This window comes from Danaus plexippus, chromosome 11 (genome assembly GCF_018135715.1).
Source record: "Danaus plexippus chromosome 11, MEX_DaPlex, whole genome shotgun sequence".
NCBI classification, from domain to species: Eukaryota; Metazoa; Arthropoda; class Insecta; order Lepidoptera; family Nymphalidae; genus Danaus; species Danaus plexippus.
The window spans coordinates 6,271,868-6,289,318 of record NC_083544.1 but is presented as its reverse complement, the minus strand read 5'-3'; the positions used below and the strand labels follow the sequence as shown (position 1 = coordinate 6,289,318).

At 34.1% G+C, this 17,451-nt stretch overlaps 3 protein-coding genes across 6 annotated transcripts; 1 reads left to right on the top strand and 2 right to left on the bottom strand.

Annotated features, from left to right (window-relative positions):
* Window positions 1-2,277: 2,277 nt before the first annotated feature.
* Window positions 2,278-11,464, bottom strand: LOC116765602 (uncharacterized). The gene is made up of 18 exons (XM_032655131.2): window positions 10,813-11,464; window positions 10,609-10,731; window positions 10,332-10,503; window positions 9,995-10,149; window positions 9,756-9,911; window positions 8,400-8,620; window positions 8,003-8,174; window positions 7,579-7,748; window positions 7,147-7,429; window positions 6,993-7,076; window positions 6,570-6,860; window positions 6,105-6,301; window positions 5,769-5,853; window positions 5,108-5,290; window positions 4,328-4,489; window positions 4,003-4,087; window positions 3,743-3,936; window positions 2,278-3,671 (listed from the first exon to the last, which is right to left on the bottom strand). Exons 1-18 carry the CDS (start codon window positions 11,248-11,250, stop codon window positions 2,769-2,771), a joined length of 4,074 nt encoding a protein of 1,357 aa, XP_032511022.2. The 5' UTR covers window positions 11,251-11,464; the 3' UTR covers window positions 2,278-2,768.
* Window positions 11,465-11,958: 494 nt separating this feature from the next.
* On the top strand, window positions 11,959-13,381 carry LOC116765978 (mpv17-like protein 2). Of its 2 annotated transcripts, none has more exons than XM_032655630.2 (4): window positions 11,959-12,115; window positions 12,286-12,527; window positions 12,598-12,836; window positions 13,182-13,381. In XM_032655630.2, exons 2-4 carry the CDS (start codon window positions 12,362-12,364, stop codon window positions 13,323-13,325), a joined length of 549 nt encoding a protein of 182 aa, XP_032511521.1. In that variant the 5' UTR covers window positions 11,959-12,115; window positions 12,286-12,361; the 3' UTR covers window positions 13,326-13,381. The 2 variants fall into 2 exon arrangements, with proteins under 2 accessions (XP_032511521.1, XP_032511523.1); XM_032655632.2 differs by having other exon boundaries at window positions 11,965-12,115; window positions 12,382-12,527.
* Window positions 13,382-14,346: 965 nt separating this feature from the next.
* LOC116765740 (uncharacterized) lies at window positions 14,347-17,292 on the bottom strand. 3 transcript variants are annotated; one of them, XM_032655329.2, is made up of 6 exons: window positions 17,093-17,292; window positions 16,762-17,010; window positions 16,249-16,544; window positions 15,379-15,933; window positions 14,901-15,257; window positions 14,347-14,527 (listed from the first exon to the last, which is right to left on the bottom strand). In XM_032655329.2, the coding sequence occupies exons 2-6, from the start codon at window positions 17,006-17,008 to the stop codon at window positions 14,381-14,383; spliced, it is 1,602 nt and encodes a 533-aa protein (XP_032511220.1). In that variant the 5' UTR covers window positions 17,009-17,010; window positions 17,093-17,292; the 3' UTR covers window positions 14,347-14,380. The 3 variants fall into 3 exon arrangements, with proteins under 3 accessions (XP_032511220.1, XP_032511221.1, XP_061377993.1); XM_032655330.2 differs by lacking the exon at window positions 17,093-17,292 and having other exon boundaries at window positions 16,814-16,955; XM_061522009.1 differs by lacking the exons at window positions 16,762-17,010; window positions 17,093-17,292 and adding an exon at window positions 16,683-16,710.
* Between the last annotated feature and the right edge of the window lie 159 nt (window positions 17,293-17,451).

Here is a 17,451-nt window from a genome sequence, read left to right as displayed (position 1 = left end):
TATCAGTTTTATTTAAAAACCAAAAACACTTCCTGACGATGATTGTTTTTGAGGATAAATAAATAGAAAGAAAGAAAAATTTTAAGTAAAATTCATTTTTCAATGCCATTCAGAAAAATAGTAAAACGTTTTAGACTGTTCCGTAACAATAATTCAAGGTGATGCGAAGGTCTATTATTGAGAAATACATTATTCTATAGCTATTATAACAATGTCCTCAAAATCCTTGCTTAGATGAAAATCACAAATATTAAAATGCATGAATTTCATATTCCACCTTAAAACCAGGAAACCCAGGAAATGTCAGCTACCTATCTTTATCAACCATAAACACCCAAATATTTACGGTTAATTTTTGAAAGTTAACTCAACGGGGACGGATATCTCAACAAACTTATAAAGAACACTAAATCACGTTTTTCCCACGACACAAAAGTTATCCAAAAAAATTGGTTCTGAAACAAAAAATCTTTTTGTGGTTGTAAGAAATGGTCATACATAATTAATAGCAATAGACTTGCTACAGTGCCAAATACATTTAAAAACATATTAACATTTTAAATAACAATACATATATCTACGTCGATTATTAAAACTAGTCGGCCATAAGTACTTTTTTAAAGAAAAGTACCTAAAACACAAAGAGAAATATTCCACTAACTTGATTTTTACCCTCTCTACCTACCCAACATGGACCGAGTTCGAGCGCCAGTAGCTCAAACTTATCTTCGTGCTAATTGTATGATATTGTTCTTAGCGACCTCTGTTGACGAAATGAAAGAAACCTTACTTTGTGTTTTCTACTTGACATATCGCAAGAATGTATTGTGTTTGATTTGAATAGTTCAGGTATGTTATGTTATAATGCATTTCAAGTGTGTTAAATAATTTCATAATATTGGTAAAATTTTTAGACGGTATGTAAGCAAAATATTGTTTTATTTGCCAATTTTCTTGTTCAAACATACGGCTGTACATGTAAGGCAAGCTTCCCACACATATTTTAAGCTTGGATGGCCGCGGGTATCCGCTTAAAGGTTTTTTGAAGATTTCAGGTTATTCAAAAAATTTTTTTTTCCTCAAAATATGTTAGTCTATTTTTTTTCTTTAGGTGCCTTTAATGTAAATAAGTGATCGCAATAATCAATATGTTAATAGTGCAGAGATTCTGGCTAGAAGACTTTAATTGACGATGATTGTTGGATCAAAAACTATGGGACTAAATTAGAAGTACCAGTTTTGTTAGTAAAGCTAGTATTGCTCGGTACAATAGCAGTGTCGTGGCGGCGTAGAAATCGGCTTAGCGCATACGTTCTGTATATAATGTTCTGGACATTGAGCGGCAGCGCCATCTCATGACGAATGAAAGAAACTATTAGCTACACCTACATACTTTTACTAGAACATTCTGTTATTAATGTATGTATGTATACAAATAAAATATAAACGAGAATGTTTTTGAATGTTCTAGTAATCAGATTGTTGAGTATAAAAAGGCCGCTAGGTCAATTAAGTACCACTTTTACATTGCTAATCTAACTCTAGTTCGTAATAATAACTTACACAGACTACACATTCCTAATCTTGTCTGGTTTTTCATCATCATCAGAGAAGAGACTTCTTAGCATTCAATGGATTCACCGTGCGGGTGTCGGGTCCATCGCGTTGTAGGAAGAAGAGCACCAACAGTGCCTGGGTCTTGTGACCCAGGTTTAGGTTTAAGAAGCCCCTATCTAACGCGCGTTAAACGCTCACCTCCACCGTCCAAGCTCCTCTTTCTACCTAACCAAATTTGAAAAGAGCCTAAACAGGCTGCCTTCGATGTACGTTCTAAGATTAAATCGATGTTTGTTCTGGACAGGCCCAAGTCTTAGCTGTAATACCTCTCGTTCCCACTTCTACCGCGTACAAATCCACGACGAACCTATTCCTAGTGAGTTACTTATTGACCTTGATGGCATGATCTCTGAGGATGTTGGTTTCCCAAGGAACCGAAAGCTCCATTGCCACAACGCGCTTTAAAATTGACAATGTGACAATTAAGACAATATGATTTATATGTGAGAATAAAACATTTTAAAACTATTTGAAAACCAAGAAGTGTCAGAGAATTATATACATAAATACCATACCACATAAGCCTATAAAAAAGAACTATGACATAGAGCGCTATTAGTATTTAGTTTGCGGACAAAGAAATGTTGCTAGCTTTTTGCTTTTTAATTTTTTTTTATTTGTTCGGATAGAGTCTTTAAAGTTTCAAATAAATAAAACGGGTAAAGAAATTGTAACATTTATTTGAATGGCATCGGACGGTCAAATGATACATGTATAATGAGCGAAAATTATCACTACTGACTAGAACAAATGTAAAAATATATAAGAAAATATATAACAATAACAGACTAATGTAGAAAAATAATGGCGATATTGAGTAACGTACATAACAATAACACTATGGAAAGGCCATGTGGGGAAATAATTTTTGAAATGATATAATTTTATATGGCAAGCATGTCAATTGCAAAAATATAACTCCGATCTACTTATATTCATGGAAAAAGCAAGCGTAACTTTCATTTAGTAAGAAATAATTTATAAAAGAGCAAGCTTTCATTCAGTAAGATATATGACGAAGAAGAAATTAAAAATATATCAGGTATATAATGTAGTGTCCCGTAATTATTTCATATTATATGTGATTCTAAGCTAACTTCAATTCCAAATCAAGGTATCAATTTCCAAGGTATTATTAGATTAAAGATTGCTCAACCCCATGTGTCTAGTATGTCACTGCACATATTCAAGTAGAATTTTGGGGATAATATTTCGCTGTACTGAGCGCAGTCGTCAGAATACATTATGGCCGCCGCCATAGTGGTCGCGTTGGTTTCCATGTATTTACGTAAAACCGTCTCCAGTTCGGCAACGATCAGATCATTTTGGACATAAAAGTCTTTGGCTAGACGGAAACATTGTTCCCAAAGCGCACTGTCCACTGGGAAAATGCTGATACATTTGTCTATAACGTCTGCCGCCTGTTTGGACAGGTCTACAGCGTGGGTCGTCACTTCAGATTTGTCCTTTCTCGTGTATTTCATCTCATCACAACAGCAGGGCAGCGTGCGGTACACACTCGGCTCTACCACCGGATAGGGCTCGTCGTTCAGGATCGCCAAGGATACGTCCTTGATGCGCTGCGATATAATGTTGGTGATAATAATTTTCACCTCGTCTTTCTTTACAGATCCATTTTTCTCTTCCGAATCCTGATGTGTCAGATACAATCTGTCGCTTTGCACTTCATTCTTTAGGTTCTCGAGCATATATCTCAAACAGTCCGAGTGTCTGTCGCTGTGATATGCCAACTTAGCGGCCATATTTTTATTTGTAGATAGTATATCCTCGTTGATCCACGGTTTAAGAAGCAGTGTCATGTCGTCAGCCCAGGATTTGTTCTGGAAATCTGATATTTTACCTAAAGGATTCTTTCGCGGTTCAATGTCTTTTCTTGTGATGTCATCAATGTCGAACGGGAACATGATATCTATAGAGTCTATTGCCTGGAATACGAACTTCTTATTATTTCTCGCCGCCGGTATTTTGATGACCCTCTTCGTAGTTTTCATCATTATGATCCTATTGTTAAGTTTCTCCAATTCATTGTTACCCTTAAATGTTAATGTATGCTATAGTTTACAAAGAATTGACTTAAAATATAGTCAATCTAACTGTGTATTACCTGTAGGTGCATGTTCCCGGTGGAATAAATCTTTCCATTGTCGTCTATGAATATGGTGAAGTCTCCGCCGCAAGCGACCAGACATTTAATATTTTCTTTAGGATCGATTTTATCCGGTGATCTCGGCTCCGTTTGGCTTTCGTTGGGAATCTTAACCTCAACAGGTATTTTCACCTGCTTACGATCTCCGGTCCCTGTTACAGACGAATGAAGTTATATGACATAATTAAGTTGTTACCAAGTTTGTATAAATATAATACCTAATTGTCCATCGAAGTTGAGGCCCCAAGTGTACAGCGTACCCGTGTTGTCGATGATACAGGAATGGTGCCAACCGGCTGCTATCTACACCACACGAAAACGATACAATTATACCTGCTATACAAACACACAACATACGCAGTTCAAGCCTCTTAAGAATTTTGATCTGATTTTTTTCAATTTATGTTCTCAGTAAAAATTCCTTCTATCACTGCATACGTTAATATTCTTAAACAATATTAATCTCATCGTTACGATCTAAAGTCTCTATGTCCCTAAGTTACAATATCTCTCTCTCTCTCTGTCTCTCGTCACGTGACTCACTCTAACTATTCTCCCTCTCACGTGACTGGTGTCGACGAGTCTCGGCGCCAGATGTCTGTCTCCGTCGTCGTTGTCTTCTTCGTTCCGTTTGGCGCTCGCCGCTCGTAGCTGTTGCGGACTCGAACCCCAACACCACAACTGGTTCTTGTTAGTCAACGCCAGCTACAGAATAAGGAAGGAGATACTTAATTCATTAACAAATAATATGGATGACCGTATATAATTAATTAGTTTTAAACGACTCAATTCCCGAATTAGCTAAACACTCAAAAGGTTTTCCAACGAAAAGTTTTCATTAAAATTTTGGTACATTCACGGCATCCATACATCCACAAAACAATTATCCCTGTATCCAACAGTAAATCCCTAAATAAATCTTAGTATTAAAAAAGCCATACAGGAAAATAAAATATTATCAAGAACCACTCACATCGCAAAATCCGCATCAGATAACTTATATACCCTATTGTAGGTGCAACTCGAACATGGGCTAATTCAACCGGGGATGTACCACCCTCTCACAGAATCGGCGTGAACTAGTCTTTAATAGCTGCGTTTTGTCCGATGAGTGAGAGAGACGGTTGCCCTTTCCCTTTTCCCACCCTTTCTTTTTCTTTCCTTTTTCGGCAGTCAAGGGTGGCAACACATCCTCCAAACTATGTTGCGAATCTCCATGGGTGAAAGTAACTACCTCCATTAGGGAGGTCGTCTGCTCGTTTGCCCTCTTTGTCATAAGAAAAACATCCTCCAGGAAAACAAAAAAATATCTTAAACACTCACATTATGGAAGTAGCCAACAGCTATATCATCCACAGCATCCTGTATCAGAACCCTCAGTGGTAAAGAACTCTTTTCCCTGCACCCGGCGGCCAATTGTCCGAACACGCCGGCACCACACGACCAAACCTCTCCGTTCTTCATCAGAACCACCGTGTGACATGAACCGCAGCCCACGTTCAGCACCTGGGGGTTTATAGCTGTCTTTACCGATCAATGACGTCATGAAATGATGACGACGTCACACATTGCTGACGTAAGAAATTAGTCACATTCCCAATTCACCAAACAGTTTCTAATATTAGTATATGTCGACACAAAATGTTTTCTCACCCAGATAACACTAAGCAGGAGCTAACGTTTAAACCAGGGGGATAACAGTTAAGATTGTATTAGCTAAGACTAGCTACGATGTTATTAATTTTAAATTATATTAAATTTTAATTAGATTAAATTAAGATAGCTCAGGTTTTATGGCTATATTACTAGACAATACGTTTCAAGCATGGGATTGATTCAAATACTTATTTATAACGTCCTAAAATACTTCCAAGACCTTTAAATATTACTAATGATCAATATCATATCTTATATATTGAGCGACGATTAAAAAAAGCTAGATTGAATTCCGTTAACATTACTATAAAAGATCGTTAGGATTTACCTTTCTTCCTTGCAACTTCGTAACCAACCGTGGACTGTATTGATCGTCTACGCTGCCCAGACACAGTTGTCCATGGACGCCCCAACTATATAATCGAACATCGGTTAGGTATAAGGACTGTTCTGTAAAAAACCGCTACTTATATAAAAAACTGCTACTAAGTATTGTATGGGCATTTGATTATTTTATTTTTACCACCAAAAAGTGCATTCTGCATTCCAACACTCACATCAATCTCAACTTGTCGTTTATGTGACTTTCAGTTTATTGTGACATCAATAAGGCATATGAAGGAGTAGTTTAAAGATTTATTCTGGGTAGTATAGTTCTATTCACCCCCACGTGTAGAGCCTTCCGCCGACATCTACCGCCGCTGAATGGTAGTGCCCAGCTGATACTACGACGAGGGGTGCCGTCCAATGATAGGACACGTGTAGGAGCTCCCCAGAAGCGATGGCCGCGTCCCCGACCGCTCCCCCCCACCTGCAGCCAACGCCTAGCTGACCGTAGCTATTATCACCGGCAGCGTATATCTGTGTATAACGTTAAAAATCTTTGTAATTAATCATTGCGAGGTACCTTGGTGAGAATATATTGCATTTAAAATGTCTTTGTTTGGTTATATATATAGATTTTAATATTGATATCGCTAAACTTTAAGATTTCATTTATTACCCTAAAAAAAATGCAATAAAAAACATTAAAGTCATGCAAAATTTCCTATTTCTTTCTGTTTTTGGATTCGATTCGAAATTTTATCTTAATGATGATATATAGAGGTTTCAATATAATAAAAAATACCCCATTCTCGGTCAACAGTAACGTGTGATGTCTTCCGCAGGCTATATCCACTACTTTCCCTATGAGCTCCGTGTTAACTGGCGTGTTCGCGGCCATTATCTTGGCGTTTCCGTCATCAGTCAACCCCCAATGTCCAAGCCCACAGCTCAGAGACCGTCTCGGTGTGAACGAACTAACCCATGTGCCAGGTTGAAGGGTCAAATTCGTTTGTATGTCCAAACGAGGGTCACGTGACTCTAACACACACGCTATATGCATAAACGTCGTTATCAACTGAAGCATCCGAGTCGTCTGTGAATGATAGCAAGAAAAACTTTAATTGATAACCATCGAGTTAAAGTAGGTCGAATTTTTTTTGCATATTTTTTATATTCATATCTTATTAACAAAAAAAAACTACTTAAATAATCATAGGAACCTTACATATATTGATGTTATTCCTTGTTTGAGATCTCTCATGACCGGTCTCAGCTGATCCTGCAGAGGATTTAACCATAGACACAAACGCTGAAACAAACGATAGATGCTATTAATAGACCACACGAGAATGAGTCAACATAAAATATAGTGAATTTACCTTTAATATAATTGTATCAAACTTGTTGCATTTCTCAGCAATAAAATCAAAAAACCACTGTCCATTTTCCTCAAGTAACACCGGCACGAGGCACTTTTGATTCAAAAGGGCAACGATGGCGCCCCGACATATAACGCTTTTAGATTTGATGGCGTTCAATAGTAAAATAGGGTTGCCTCTGTGAATACTGAATATAGGAACAAACTCCCACAGTCCTATACACGCAGCGACACATGACAGCTCTTGAAATTCCACCGGGCTTAAGTTTGTGAACTTTACATCCCTGAAATAAATCAAATAATCTGTTATAACTTCTATCCAATAATATTATTATTTTTGCAATACATCGAAAATTTATTATTTAACCTTCTCTTAGTATATTTATTTAAATTTCAATGTCAATAAAAAGTTATGAAAGGTTTATTTACTTACATATCAAAATTATCTTCACAATTGGTGCCAATCTTAAGGAGCAACGCCAGTAATTTTGCTGTGATTGCCGCATTGCCCAGATTGCCGACGTTGGCCGCTTGTTTGTACATCGACAACTCGTGCAGACGACCGAACACACCCAGACGAGCCACCCAGCCGTCCGCCGGACTCTGAACAAGATATACACAAGATATAGTATATGTGATACACCCACTAACGCCAAAGAAAACTGTTTAGGCAATAGTAAAACAAGAACATTTGCCAAGCAAATAAATGATTCCAAGTCTGCTTTTGAAGGCAGCGAAAAAACTGCTGCTATAGGCACAAAACTGCCCCACAATTATGACAATGTGCTCTGAAGACATTTACAGAAGAATAACACAAAAGAATACTTTGTAGATCTGAACGACCGATAACAACTCACACGAGATAACGTGTAGAGATAGTGTGCTGGAGCTATCTTTCCGCGAGCCAGCAGCAGGTCAGCGGCAGCTCGCAGCAGCGGCGGCACGACTGTACCCAGAGCAGCACACGACTGTTCAGCACACGACCCGCCACGAACTATCAGCCCAACTAGCCACTCGCATGGAGAACTCCTGGTTATATAAAAACGTTAGGATATTTTAATTAAATATAACCATACAATTATATACAATCAAATAATAGAGCAAATTATAATTCAGTATTAACCTGTTACTCTAAGTATTCTCAAAAAATATCCTCGGCTTATTCCTAAATTGCAATTAGTTCTAGTTTAGGATATTTATGAAGTTAATTTTTTTTGTAATTTAAAGAGAATAGTTGGTTAAAAATAGACTTACACTGTGTTTAAAACAAAGGCACCATTTGTAGTAATAATCAGACAGGGTTCCAGTATGAATCTTGGCAGTTGCAAGTCCGACATGAACGTTGGTACTCTCCATCCACCAGGTAATGAACCTGGTTCCTTAGCAGACATTAGGTATGCCCGTTTAACTTCCCCCATCATATCTGCCGACCAAAGCATTGTACTATCTTTCTTCACTCCTAACAATACTTCACCCTGTGAAACAAAATTACCACTAGTTACATATACTATATACGACTTATGTGATGTTAAATCATAATTAATCCCTCATATACAGTAAAAGCTCCCTATTCAGGCTTCCGTAATTCACGTTTTCACTATTCGGCGAATTAAAAAATGCAACCCAATTTCTATATTCGTCGCAAAAAAATTTTTTATTCACGAATCTAAAATTTCATACAAAATTCCATTAGGTGTCCAAAGCTATTGCTTTATTTCTTTTGTACCGCCGAGCAGTTTGACCTAAGACGCCTTTATCGCCAACACCGCGGTCGGTGTTTTTTTGAATATAAACAAACAGAAAGAAACCTGCTGATATGCTGAAAGAAATTTGACAGCAAAATACATCGTAAACAAAAAAGAATCATTGGAAGAACAAACCACACACATTGAAGTCATGCTGAAAGAAATTGTGGCCTGCTCTGACTGCGGAAAATGACGAAGAAGCCGTGCAAGGTCAAACTTTGACTGCAAACATAGCCGAAATTGCAAATTGAATAAGATGAGATGGGTTCGATAGTATAAAGTCAAGAGATTTTAGACAGAATAAATCAGATAGAATCAAGTGACATTCAGGAATCGCTTGAATCGCAAGACGAAGATTTGGCTGAAACCGACGTGGAGGAAATGTTAAATTCCCGGCCCGTTGAAGAAAAGACTTCAACAAGCACTGGAAATGTGACATTTACTTTGAAACATCATAGTGAAGGTTTAAGAATGGCAAACGAGCAATACGATTTCTTTATGAACATTGATCCAGCTATGGAACAAGGTCTTAATTTTAAGGGGCAAATTGCTAATGCGACTGCTGAATTGAAGGAGCTATTAAAAACTGCCAAGCAAGAGAAAATGACAAAATTCTTCAAACCACTGCCTTCAAAAACCTTCAAAACTTCAATAAAATTGATTTTCTCATAAATTTGTAATTTTCATTTTGGCACTTAGGAAAGTATCCCCCATAAACCCATATAAATTACCATTCCGTATGCGCGGCATATTTACGTAACATACCCCGGGATTAAAGAGATATTAATGTATACATCAAAAAAACTTTTATTTGTTCCAATACTAGTTTATGCTAAATGACCTCAAATTTATTTTATTATCCTACCTGGGTCTGTGAGAATTGAGTACTGTGTATCTCCAAGTGATTTTTTTTCAACAAATATATAATTTTCTGCGACCACAACCCTTGTATGTATGTGCCATCGTTTTTTATATTAGGTCTTAAAGTTCTCGATGGTGTATCTTCCGCTGGGCTTTCAAGCTAGAGTGCATATTAAAGACATTTGTATATTTCGACATCATTGATAAAAAAAAAAAAATGTATTATATATGATTATTCATTACAATAATAATGCCTTCGTTTAATTCAAAGGCTGTTAAAAAATGTCTTCCATTCACATACTGTGCTGTCAATGCCCAACTGTTTGAGTTCTTACGAAATGTAGGTAAGTATTCTGTTGGCTTCAATAAATACTCCACCGTCTGGATTTTACTGTCACCTGTTATTGAAAATTTCAATGATTAAATCAATATGCTGCTCCCAATAATTGTTTATTAAAAATCAATACATCAATGATGCTGTAATTATACATTAGCAATTTTAACATTGCGGTGAAAATAAATCAAATTTTATAAGCATCAATAGCATGTATGTAATGGGTAAGGGAAAACATTCCATTACCTTTAGATCCACCTTGTGTAAAGAATGTTATTTTGTCTTTGGACAACTGTTTGATATAAGACATGAAACCATCCTTTCTATCGCTCTGAGCTCTAATTTGTTGAAGCCAGTTATACCCAAGGGATCTATGTTCTAATACCAATTTCCATTGCTGTGTTGGTCCTTTGGAGATCTTAAATTTTTAAAAATAATTTAGATGTTTTGTTTATGAAGTTAAAATTTTTTAATGGTAGGTTTATAACATGAAACATAATATTTAATAGCAAAAAATACATACGAGAAGAGCCAGCAAGTCAAGGGAATCGTCAAAACAAATTTGTAAATCTACAACCTCCCCCGACACTCTTGTTTCGCCAACAACACTTTGTGACTCCAAGGAATAAAAAGTTATGATTCCACTCTAAAATTGGAAAATATATATAAAGTAACATTTATTGCTTTAGTTCTACACACATTTAAGTATTTATAATACAAAATGTACCTTAGACGATATGATAATAATATTTTCGGATTCCTTTGTAAGCCACCAAACAACAGATGTCGGTTGTGGTATATCGAGAAGGGGCAGAACTGTGACACTTGAAAGGGACCACTTACAGTCATATGTGTACTGTGGGATGAACAAAGGTAGAAATGGCACTAGCAATACTTTTTCATCACTGACAATCAAAACCCAAGTTCCGCTGGGTTCAAAACACATGCAATAAACTGGATTATCAAGAAAATCCCAGTCATATATGCTGTCGAATCTTTCGGACTGAGCATTTATGTACAAAAATATCAATTCTTTGTTATTAGAAACTGCCAGGTATTTTTTTAATCCAACTTCGTAAAAAGTGTGGTTTGCTATATCTTGTTGTAAAAGAACATCTAATTTAAATAAACCAGAGAAATCCATATTTTCACTTTGTTGAGACATGACAATGAAAATAAAAAATTTAATATTACAATTATTTCATTTGTTCAAAATCTTTGCTTTTGTCCCAGTATAGTAATGATTTTACTCTGATGCCGTTTTCATGTAATGAAATGTTTATTTAGGATATTGATACTTTTCAAGATAAAACCTGGTGTCAAAATCATCTGTTATTTGTTAATTTTCAATTTTGACTTATGACTTCTGTAAATGTTTTTACGGCTCTGGATACGAGTCCTTTTGAGCCTTTATGACTTCTGACTTTGGTATTATTGCAAGCAACTAAATACACTGCCACTGATAAGCTAGGATACACATAACTATGACGCACTTTTTAGTATTTTTTTAAGACACTCCGTTATTACAATGTCATCTTTTTTTAATTACAAAAAAAAAACTAAAAATAATATCTATTGATTTGAATAGTTTTATGACATTTGTCTTCAATATATTAGTCAACTTTTTAATTATATTTAAAGTGCATATATTCACTTAAGAGTATACTAAATACATGAACTAATTATTAGTAATAGGATACCACAGTAAAATGAATACTAATTTTTTTCTAAAATAAAATAGATTAAGATATACGATACGCAGTTTCTAACATTGCATTATAAAATTCGTTTTTTTATTATATTTAACTTATAGAATAAAAAACAAGTTAAAATTACTATGTTTTTATTACTTAAACATGTCTGAGATAATGATATAGCAACTCCGTATGTCTATAACTTCAATGTCAGGGAAAAGTTTCAGTAAAAATCGTAAATGTATGATGTAGGAACATAAATAAAACAAAAAATGTGCGCAAAATAAGCGCAATATTCAGACATCTTCTAGTAACTTTGATGTTGTTGTTGACAAAGTAAGAGTAAATTTAATATTAATTTTATTTAATTATTTGCATTTTTAATTGTATATATATTTTTGAATAAATTAGAAGACAATTATATAACATTTTAACGTATTTTTTCCTTAAATAAATTACATATGTGTCAGTTATAGAATGAATTACTAAATAAATTATTTCTTTAGGATAACATGTTAAGAATATAACGCGAAATATAAAAATGGAATGATTGTAATAAAAATCGAAAAGTAACTCATCAAAATGAAGTCATATTTTTCCAGAGGTGTGCGGATTCTTTTTAAGAAATATTTACTATTAACTAATAGTATCACCTCTGGTTTATTTATGACTATTGGTGATGTTGTGCAACAAGAATTTGAGTATCAAACCAATGTAATACATACCAGATATGATTGGGACAGGGCAGGTATTTTTTTTTTAAGTTATATGTACATGCTATATGTTTATTTTTTTTTTAATTTGTGTGTTAATTTCAGCAAGAATGTTTGTAGTGGGTACGGCTATGGGTCCAGTACATCACTACTATTATCACTATTTAGACAAATTACTACCTGAGATAAGCTTAAAAACTGTTGGGAAAAAGATATTGAGTGATCAGTTGCTAGCGTCGCCTTCAACAATTCTATGCTTTTATTATGGTATGGGTTTTTTAGAAAGGAAAACTTTCAAGGAATCCACTGAAGAAATCAAACAAAAAATTAAATTAACTTATATGGTAAGTTTTTAAAACTATAATCATTCGCTACAGCTTAACTTATAAATATTAATTGACCTTAAGGTTTTGTAACCTTCAGAAAACATCTTTTTTTTAATTGTTTTTACCTATTGTATTTCTTTTAACCTTGTAAGATAATCTCCTGTGTAATTATAATGAAGGTAAAGCTAATTTGCTTTACAAAGAAACTAAATTTGATAAACTTATAAGTAAATTGGCCTTAGGTTCTGCTTTATTGTCTTCCAATACTGTTACTGATCACGAACATATTAAATGAATGTTAAAACTTATAATATGTGTATTAAAATTAATTTGATAATATAATATTATTATGTTTCTTTCTAGGGGGATTGTTTGTTCTGGCCTCCTGTACAGTTTTTGAATTTTTACTACTTACCATCACACTACAGGGTATTTTATATAAACTTTGCAACAATGATATATAATGTGTTTTTGTCGTATATGAAACATTATGATCAGCACAAATAAGTACAAAGAGTTAAGTTTTCATGTGATTCATCAGTAATAAAATAATATATTACGTACTGTGTATTTTTATTTACTCACTATTTTAATAAAAAATCGATATTTACTAGTACTGTTATATTATTTAATACCAAAATATAAGATATTTATTTTTAGTAATAAATAGTTATATAAAATTAACCTGTGTGCTTTAGACCACATGACTGAAGTATACATATTACATATAGATGGAGCGAAAGAAGTTTTTTTTAAATAGATATTTTTTTTTACTTATTATTTTCATTATATTCATTATCGGATATATCAGTAATTACTGTGGTTGATTGTAAGACGGAAACAATATGTATATGTTATATTAAAATAGGCATATGATATGAGAAATAAGAAACATATGTTTTCGAATGAAGGTTAGAAACATATCTAGAGAAACCTGCATCAATTGCTGTTCCATATGTTGTGATAGACTAATTTTGGTTATTATTCATTCAAATTAAATTAGGGATGGTAAAGTCGATTCTGATTCTACCCGAGAATCGTTTCTGTGGTCAAAAAACTCGATTCCCAGTTATCAGAATTGACCCAGAATCGATTCTATAATTTGCATTTTATTGTATCTTTTACCTCATTAAATTAGTTGTATTTCTAAAAATAAAAAAAAATCTTATTCAGAATCGATTCTTGAAATTGATCAATCGATTCTGAGACTCAAAATTTCTGAAAAAAGAATCAGAATCGAGAATCGATTCTTCAGCTTATGTTTCCGTCCCTAAATTAAATTTGTGTTCCCTAAATATATATATATATTTCACGCACTGGCTATGAAAGGAAGCGAGAAAGAAAATGTGCGCGCGCATTGCCTTCTCCCTTGCCCCTACAGTAATATACGAACCGTAATACTCTATCTATTCTCACTTACTTATATCTCCCTCTCACTTTCATTCGCCTCGCTCGATCACACTTTTCGTACCTCAAGCGTGCGTAAAGAAGTTTTACTTCAAAAACGATGTAACTTTAAAATAAGTAATAATAATGATTAGTAATATTTATTTAAAAAACAGTCAACCCCAACACATTGTCCAATCATCTTTTCTTGTTTGTAATTTAACTATGATTCTATACAACGCTAATGCCGGACCTAAAGGCAGGCCCAAACCCCTAACAATATCCGCTCGTCTCGCCATACTCAATGCTTGTCCATCAAATTCCTATAGAAGATAAAACTTATATTATTACTACTATAATATATCTCGGTAATATTGCTATAAGGGGAGGTCTATCAATTATGAGATCTGTTTTTCTTTTAATTTAAACACTTTCCCCTTGCTGAGCCATTTTTATATTCAAAAAGATTATTATTAAATACAATGCTAAATTGTAAGAGCAATAAAAATTTATTAAATATTTTCTTTTTTTATATACATATCCATTTTTTTTTTAAAGTTGTGGTTCAATTTTTGATAAGGGCCCTTATCAGTAGTGAAATGAGATTTTACATTAATTACATTTTGCATTCATTTAATTATTTTATGTCATGTTAAAATGAACTACTTTCTAAAAACATATTACATATTATATTACCTGATCCTTTAAAATGGGAGCAGCTTCAGGGAAATGCTGTTTAAAATACTCATAAACATCGTCCACATTCCAATTACTTATATCTGGTATTTTTGGATCTATTGGGACTTCATTGTTTAGTTTAGTAGGTGCCCTATCTAATTCATGTGGCTTCAGAAATGGGTCCATTGAACTTGAGTCTTTTCCAGTAAATTCTATGTTATTTGGGATTCCTGGAGATGCGGCGGCTGACGGACGAGATTCTAAACAGTTATTGCATTCCCATTGATCCCAAGCCTTGAGCCGTTCAGGTATTCTTGGCGTGTGACACAATGCATGATAAGAATCTGAGCATATACTACACACAGTCAATATACCCTGAAATAAAATTATGATTGTATTTATATTTTTAGATATTAACATAAAATACTCATAAAAATGTATGGAAATAATATAAGAAATAAATAGTTATAGCAGATATGTGTGAATATACACTTACAGCATCATTTGTTTCACAGCAAACCACACAAGTCTTACAGTGTGGACATTGCCAGGTGTTATCCGGTCTGGGTTTAAGGATCCCGGATCCAGATTGTAAGCAACTTAAATGTGCTTTATTATTACAATCCCTACACTCAACCAATCTATCATTGGAACCGCGCGTCTTCTGTATCAAGCACACAGTACAAACCCCTGATGTTTCATGTGACAGTGGTTCATCATTATTCATCTCATCCCCACTCCCGTCCAATGACTGTTGACTTTCCGACAGTGGAGTGTCTTCTTTGTCTTTGCCAGCGATCATTAACCTTTTTTTTATTGTACTTTTATTTAACGATCCCACTGGACGTCCTCTCTTACGTTTGCTGGGTACATTGTTATCAGATGGGTCAAATACTTTTTTTGCCATTTTACGTCTTTCACCTACTCTAACTCCTGAATTATGATTGTTACTGTGTGTACTGTTACTTGAAGCTCCACCTCCCCTTTTCTTTGGTCGTCCTCTCATTCTTTGCGGGGAAGATCGGCAAGATGAATTGGCTGATGATGTCATCTGGAATATGGTATAAAAATGCTTAATTATCTAACATTTGGTAATAAATTTGAATACTTGTTTCTTCTTAATTACATTTACATTACATTACATTTTTTTTTACTTGGAATGTCTTCATAACAATATGTTTTGTTTTTATAAAACTATGGAATTTGAATATTTAAATAAGAAAAGGCTGAAATATATGTAAAGCAAGAGCTTCTTTTGCTAACATCACTAATAAAAGGTATTTTATATTAGCTACACTCGTTACAAGACTAATTCAGGATTGCATGGTAAGGTAATGTCATACATTTTTATTATAAAATAAATTACCTTAGTGTTTGCATCATTATATTCAAATTTAAAACTATCTGAACTGTCTCCGTCATGATCTGCAGGTCCAAGAGCTAAAGTACCATTAGGTAACTTAACCAGACTGCCTGATATAAGCTCTTTGTTTATTATTGTTATCAGCTGCTTCTTAGTATACTTTGATTCTTGATTTGAAGCTACTCTTACAAGATCAGCAAATGCAATACCATTCTCCAAATAACTTTGATCTTGATATATTAATGTTGCTATCGCTGATGTTATTATTCTTCTTTCACTTTTTGCAATGGAACTCATTTCTGTGGATCAATAGATAATATTGACCAAATTATTTGTTAATATATTTTGTATAACCAAATAGGATTTATTTTTAAAATTATTTTATAATTTAACACGTAGCACGAAATAAAAAAAAAATAGGAAATCCAATTAAATACCATAAGGCCACATGCAAGGGCTTACATGCACTTGAATGCTCTATGAATTTGGAAAAAAATCAAGAAATAAAGAGCTCACTCTTGTTTTGGGAAGGTTTTTTTCGCCACTTAGCTGCGTTTCTATAGCTTACATTATCTTTATAATCGACTTTATATATGCTTTTCTCTTTGAGACAACGTTTTAAATCCGCTTTTGTATCCTTTGGTGCTACTTTATAGCACTTTAACATAAATTTGCAAATTCTATTTATGTCAGGACGTGATTTTCGTGATCGTAAATGGTCTATCGCTGCCAGAATTTGATTTTTATACTTAATCTCTGACATTTCTGAAAATATAGTGAAAATTATTTTTATGTATCGCATAATCTATGACAATTATACTTTATTAAAATAAACATCATCGCTTACCTGAACCAATGCATGCCGATAATTTTAAATTTCTTTTTAGATTGTGTTTTTATAAGACAACAATAAAATAAATTATAATAAAAACAAAAAAATCCTAAAATAAAACTTAGTTTTGTTACCATCAAACGAGTGTTTAAAATTCGAACAAACGAATACCTAGTCACAGTCCGGACGGACTACTGAGGTACGTACTCGCCGACTCGGTACCTGATAGTAAAGTTAAGCAACTAGGGAGGCCGTTTTTTAATTGTCCTTAGTACTGCAAGGCAGTAGGTACACAATCCAAGTAAGACCGAGTCTACATTATAGTATTTTCGATAGTACGAAATCAACAAAAGGGTATTTTTTAAATAAATAAT

Bases quoted from the DNA above. Each gene is read 5' to 3' on its own strand.
- LOC116765602 (XM_032655131.2), bottom strand. From the start codon at position 11,250: ATGTCTCAACAAAGTGAAAATATGGATTTCTCTGGTTTATTTAAATTA. The intron at 4,088-4,327 runs GTGAGTCACGTG...CGTGTGGTGTAG, and splicing joins TGAGAGGGAGAATAGTTAGA to ATAGCAGCCGGTTGGCACCA. The intron at 3,937-4,002 runs GTATTATATTTA...CGTCTGTAACAG, and splicing joins CAACTTCGATGGACAATTAG to GGACCGGAGATCGTAAGCAG.
- LOC116765978 (XM_032655630.2), top strand. From the start codon at position 12,362: ATGAAGTCATATTTTTCCAGAGGTGTGCGGATTCTTTTTAAGAAATAT. The intron at 12,528-12,597 runs GTATTTTTTTTT...TGTTAATTTCAG, and splicing joins ATATGATTGGGACAGGGCAG to CAAGAATGTTTGTAGTGGGT. The intron at 12,837-13,181 runs GTAAGTTTTTAA...GTTTCTTTCTAG, and splicing joins AAATTAAATTAACTTATATG to GGGGATTGTTTGTTCTGGCC.
- LOC116765740 (XM_032655329.2), bottom strand. From the start codon at position 17,008: ATGTCAGAGATTAAGTATAAAAATCAAATTCTGGCAGCGATAGACCAT. The intron at 15,934-16,248 runs GTAATTTATTTT...ACCATATTCCAG, and splicing joins ATAATGATGCAAACACTAAG to ATGACATCATCAGCCAATTC. The intron at 14,528-14,900 runs GTAATATAATAT...TATCTTCTATAG, and splicing joins CTCCCATTTTAAAGGATCAG to GAATTTGATGGACAAGCATT.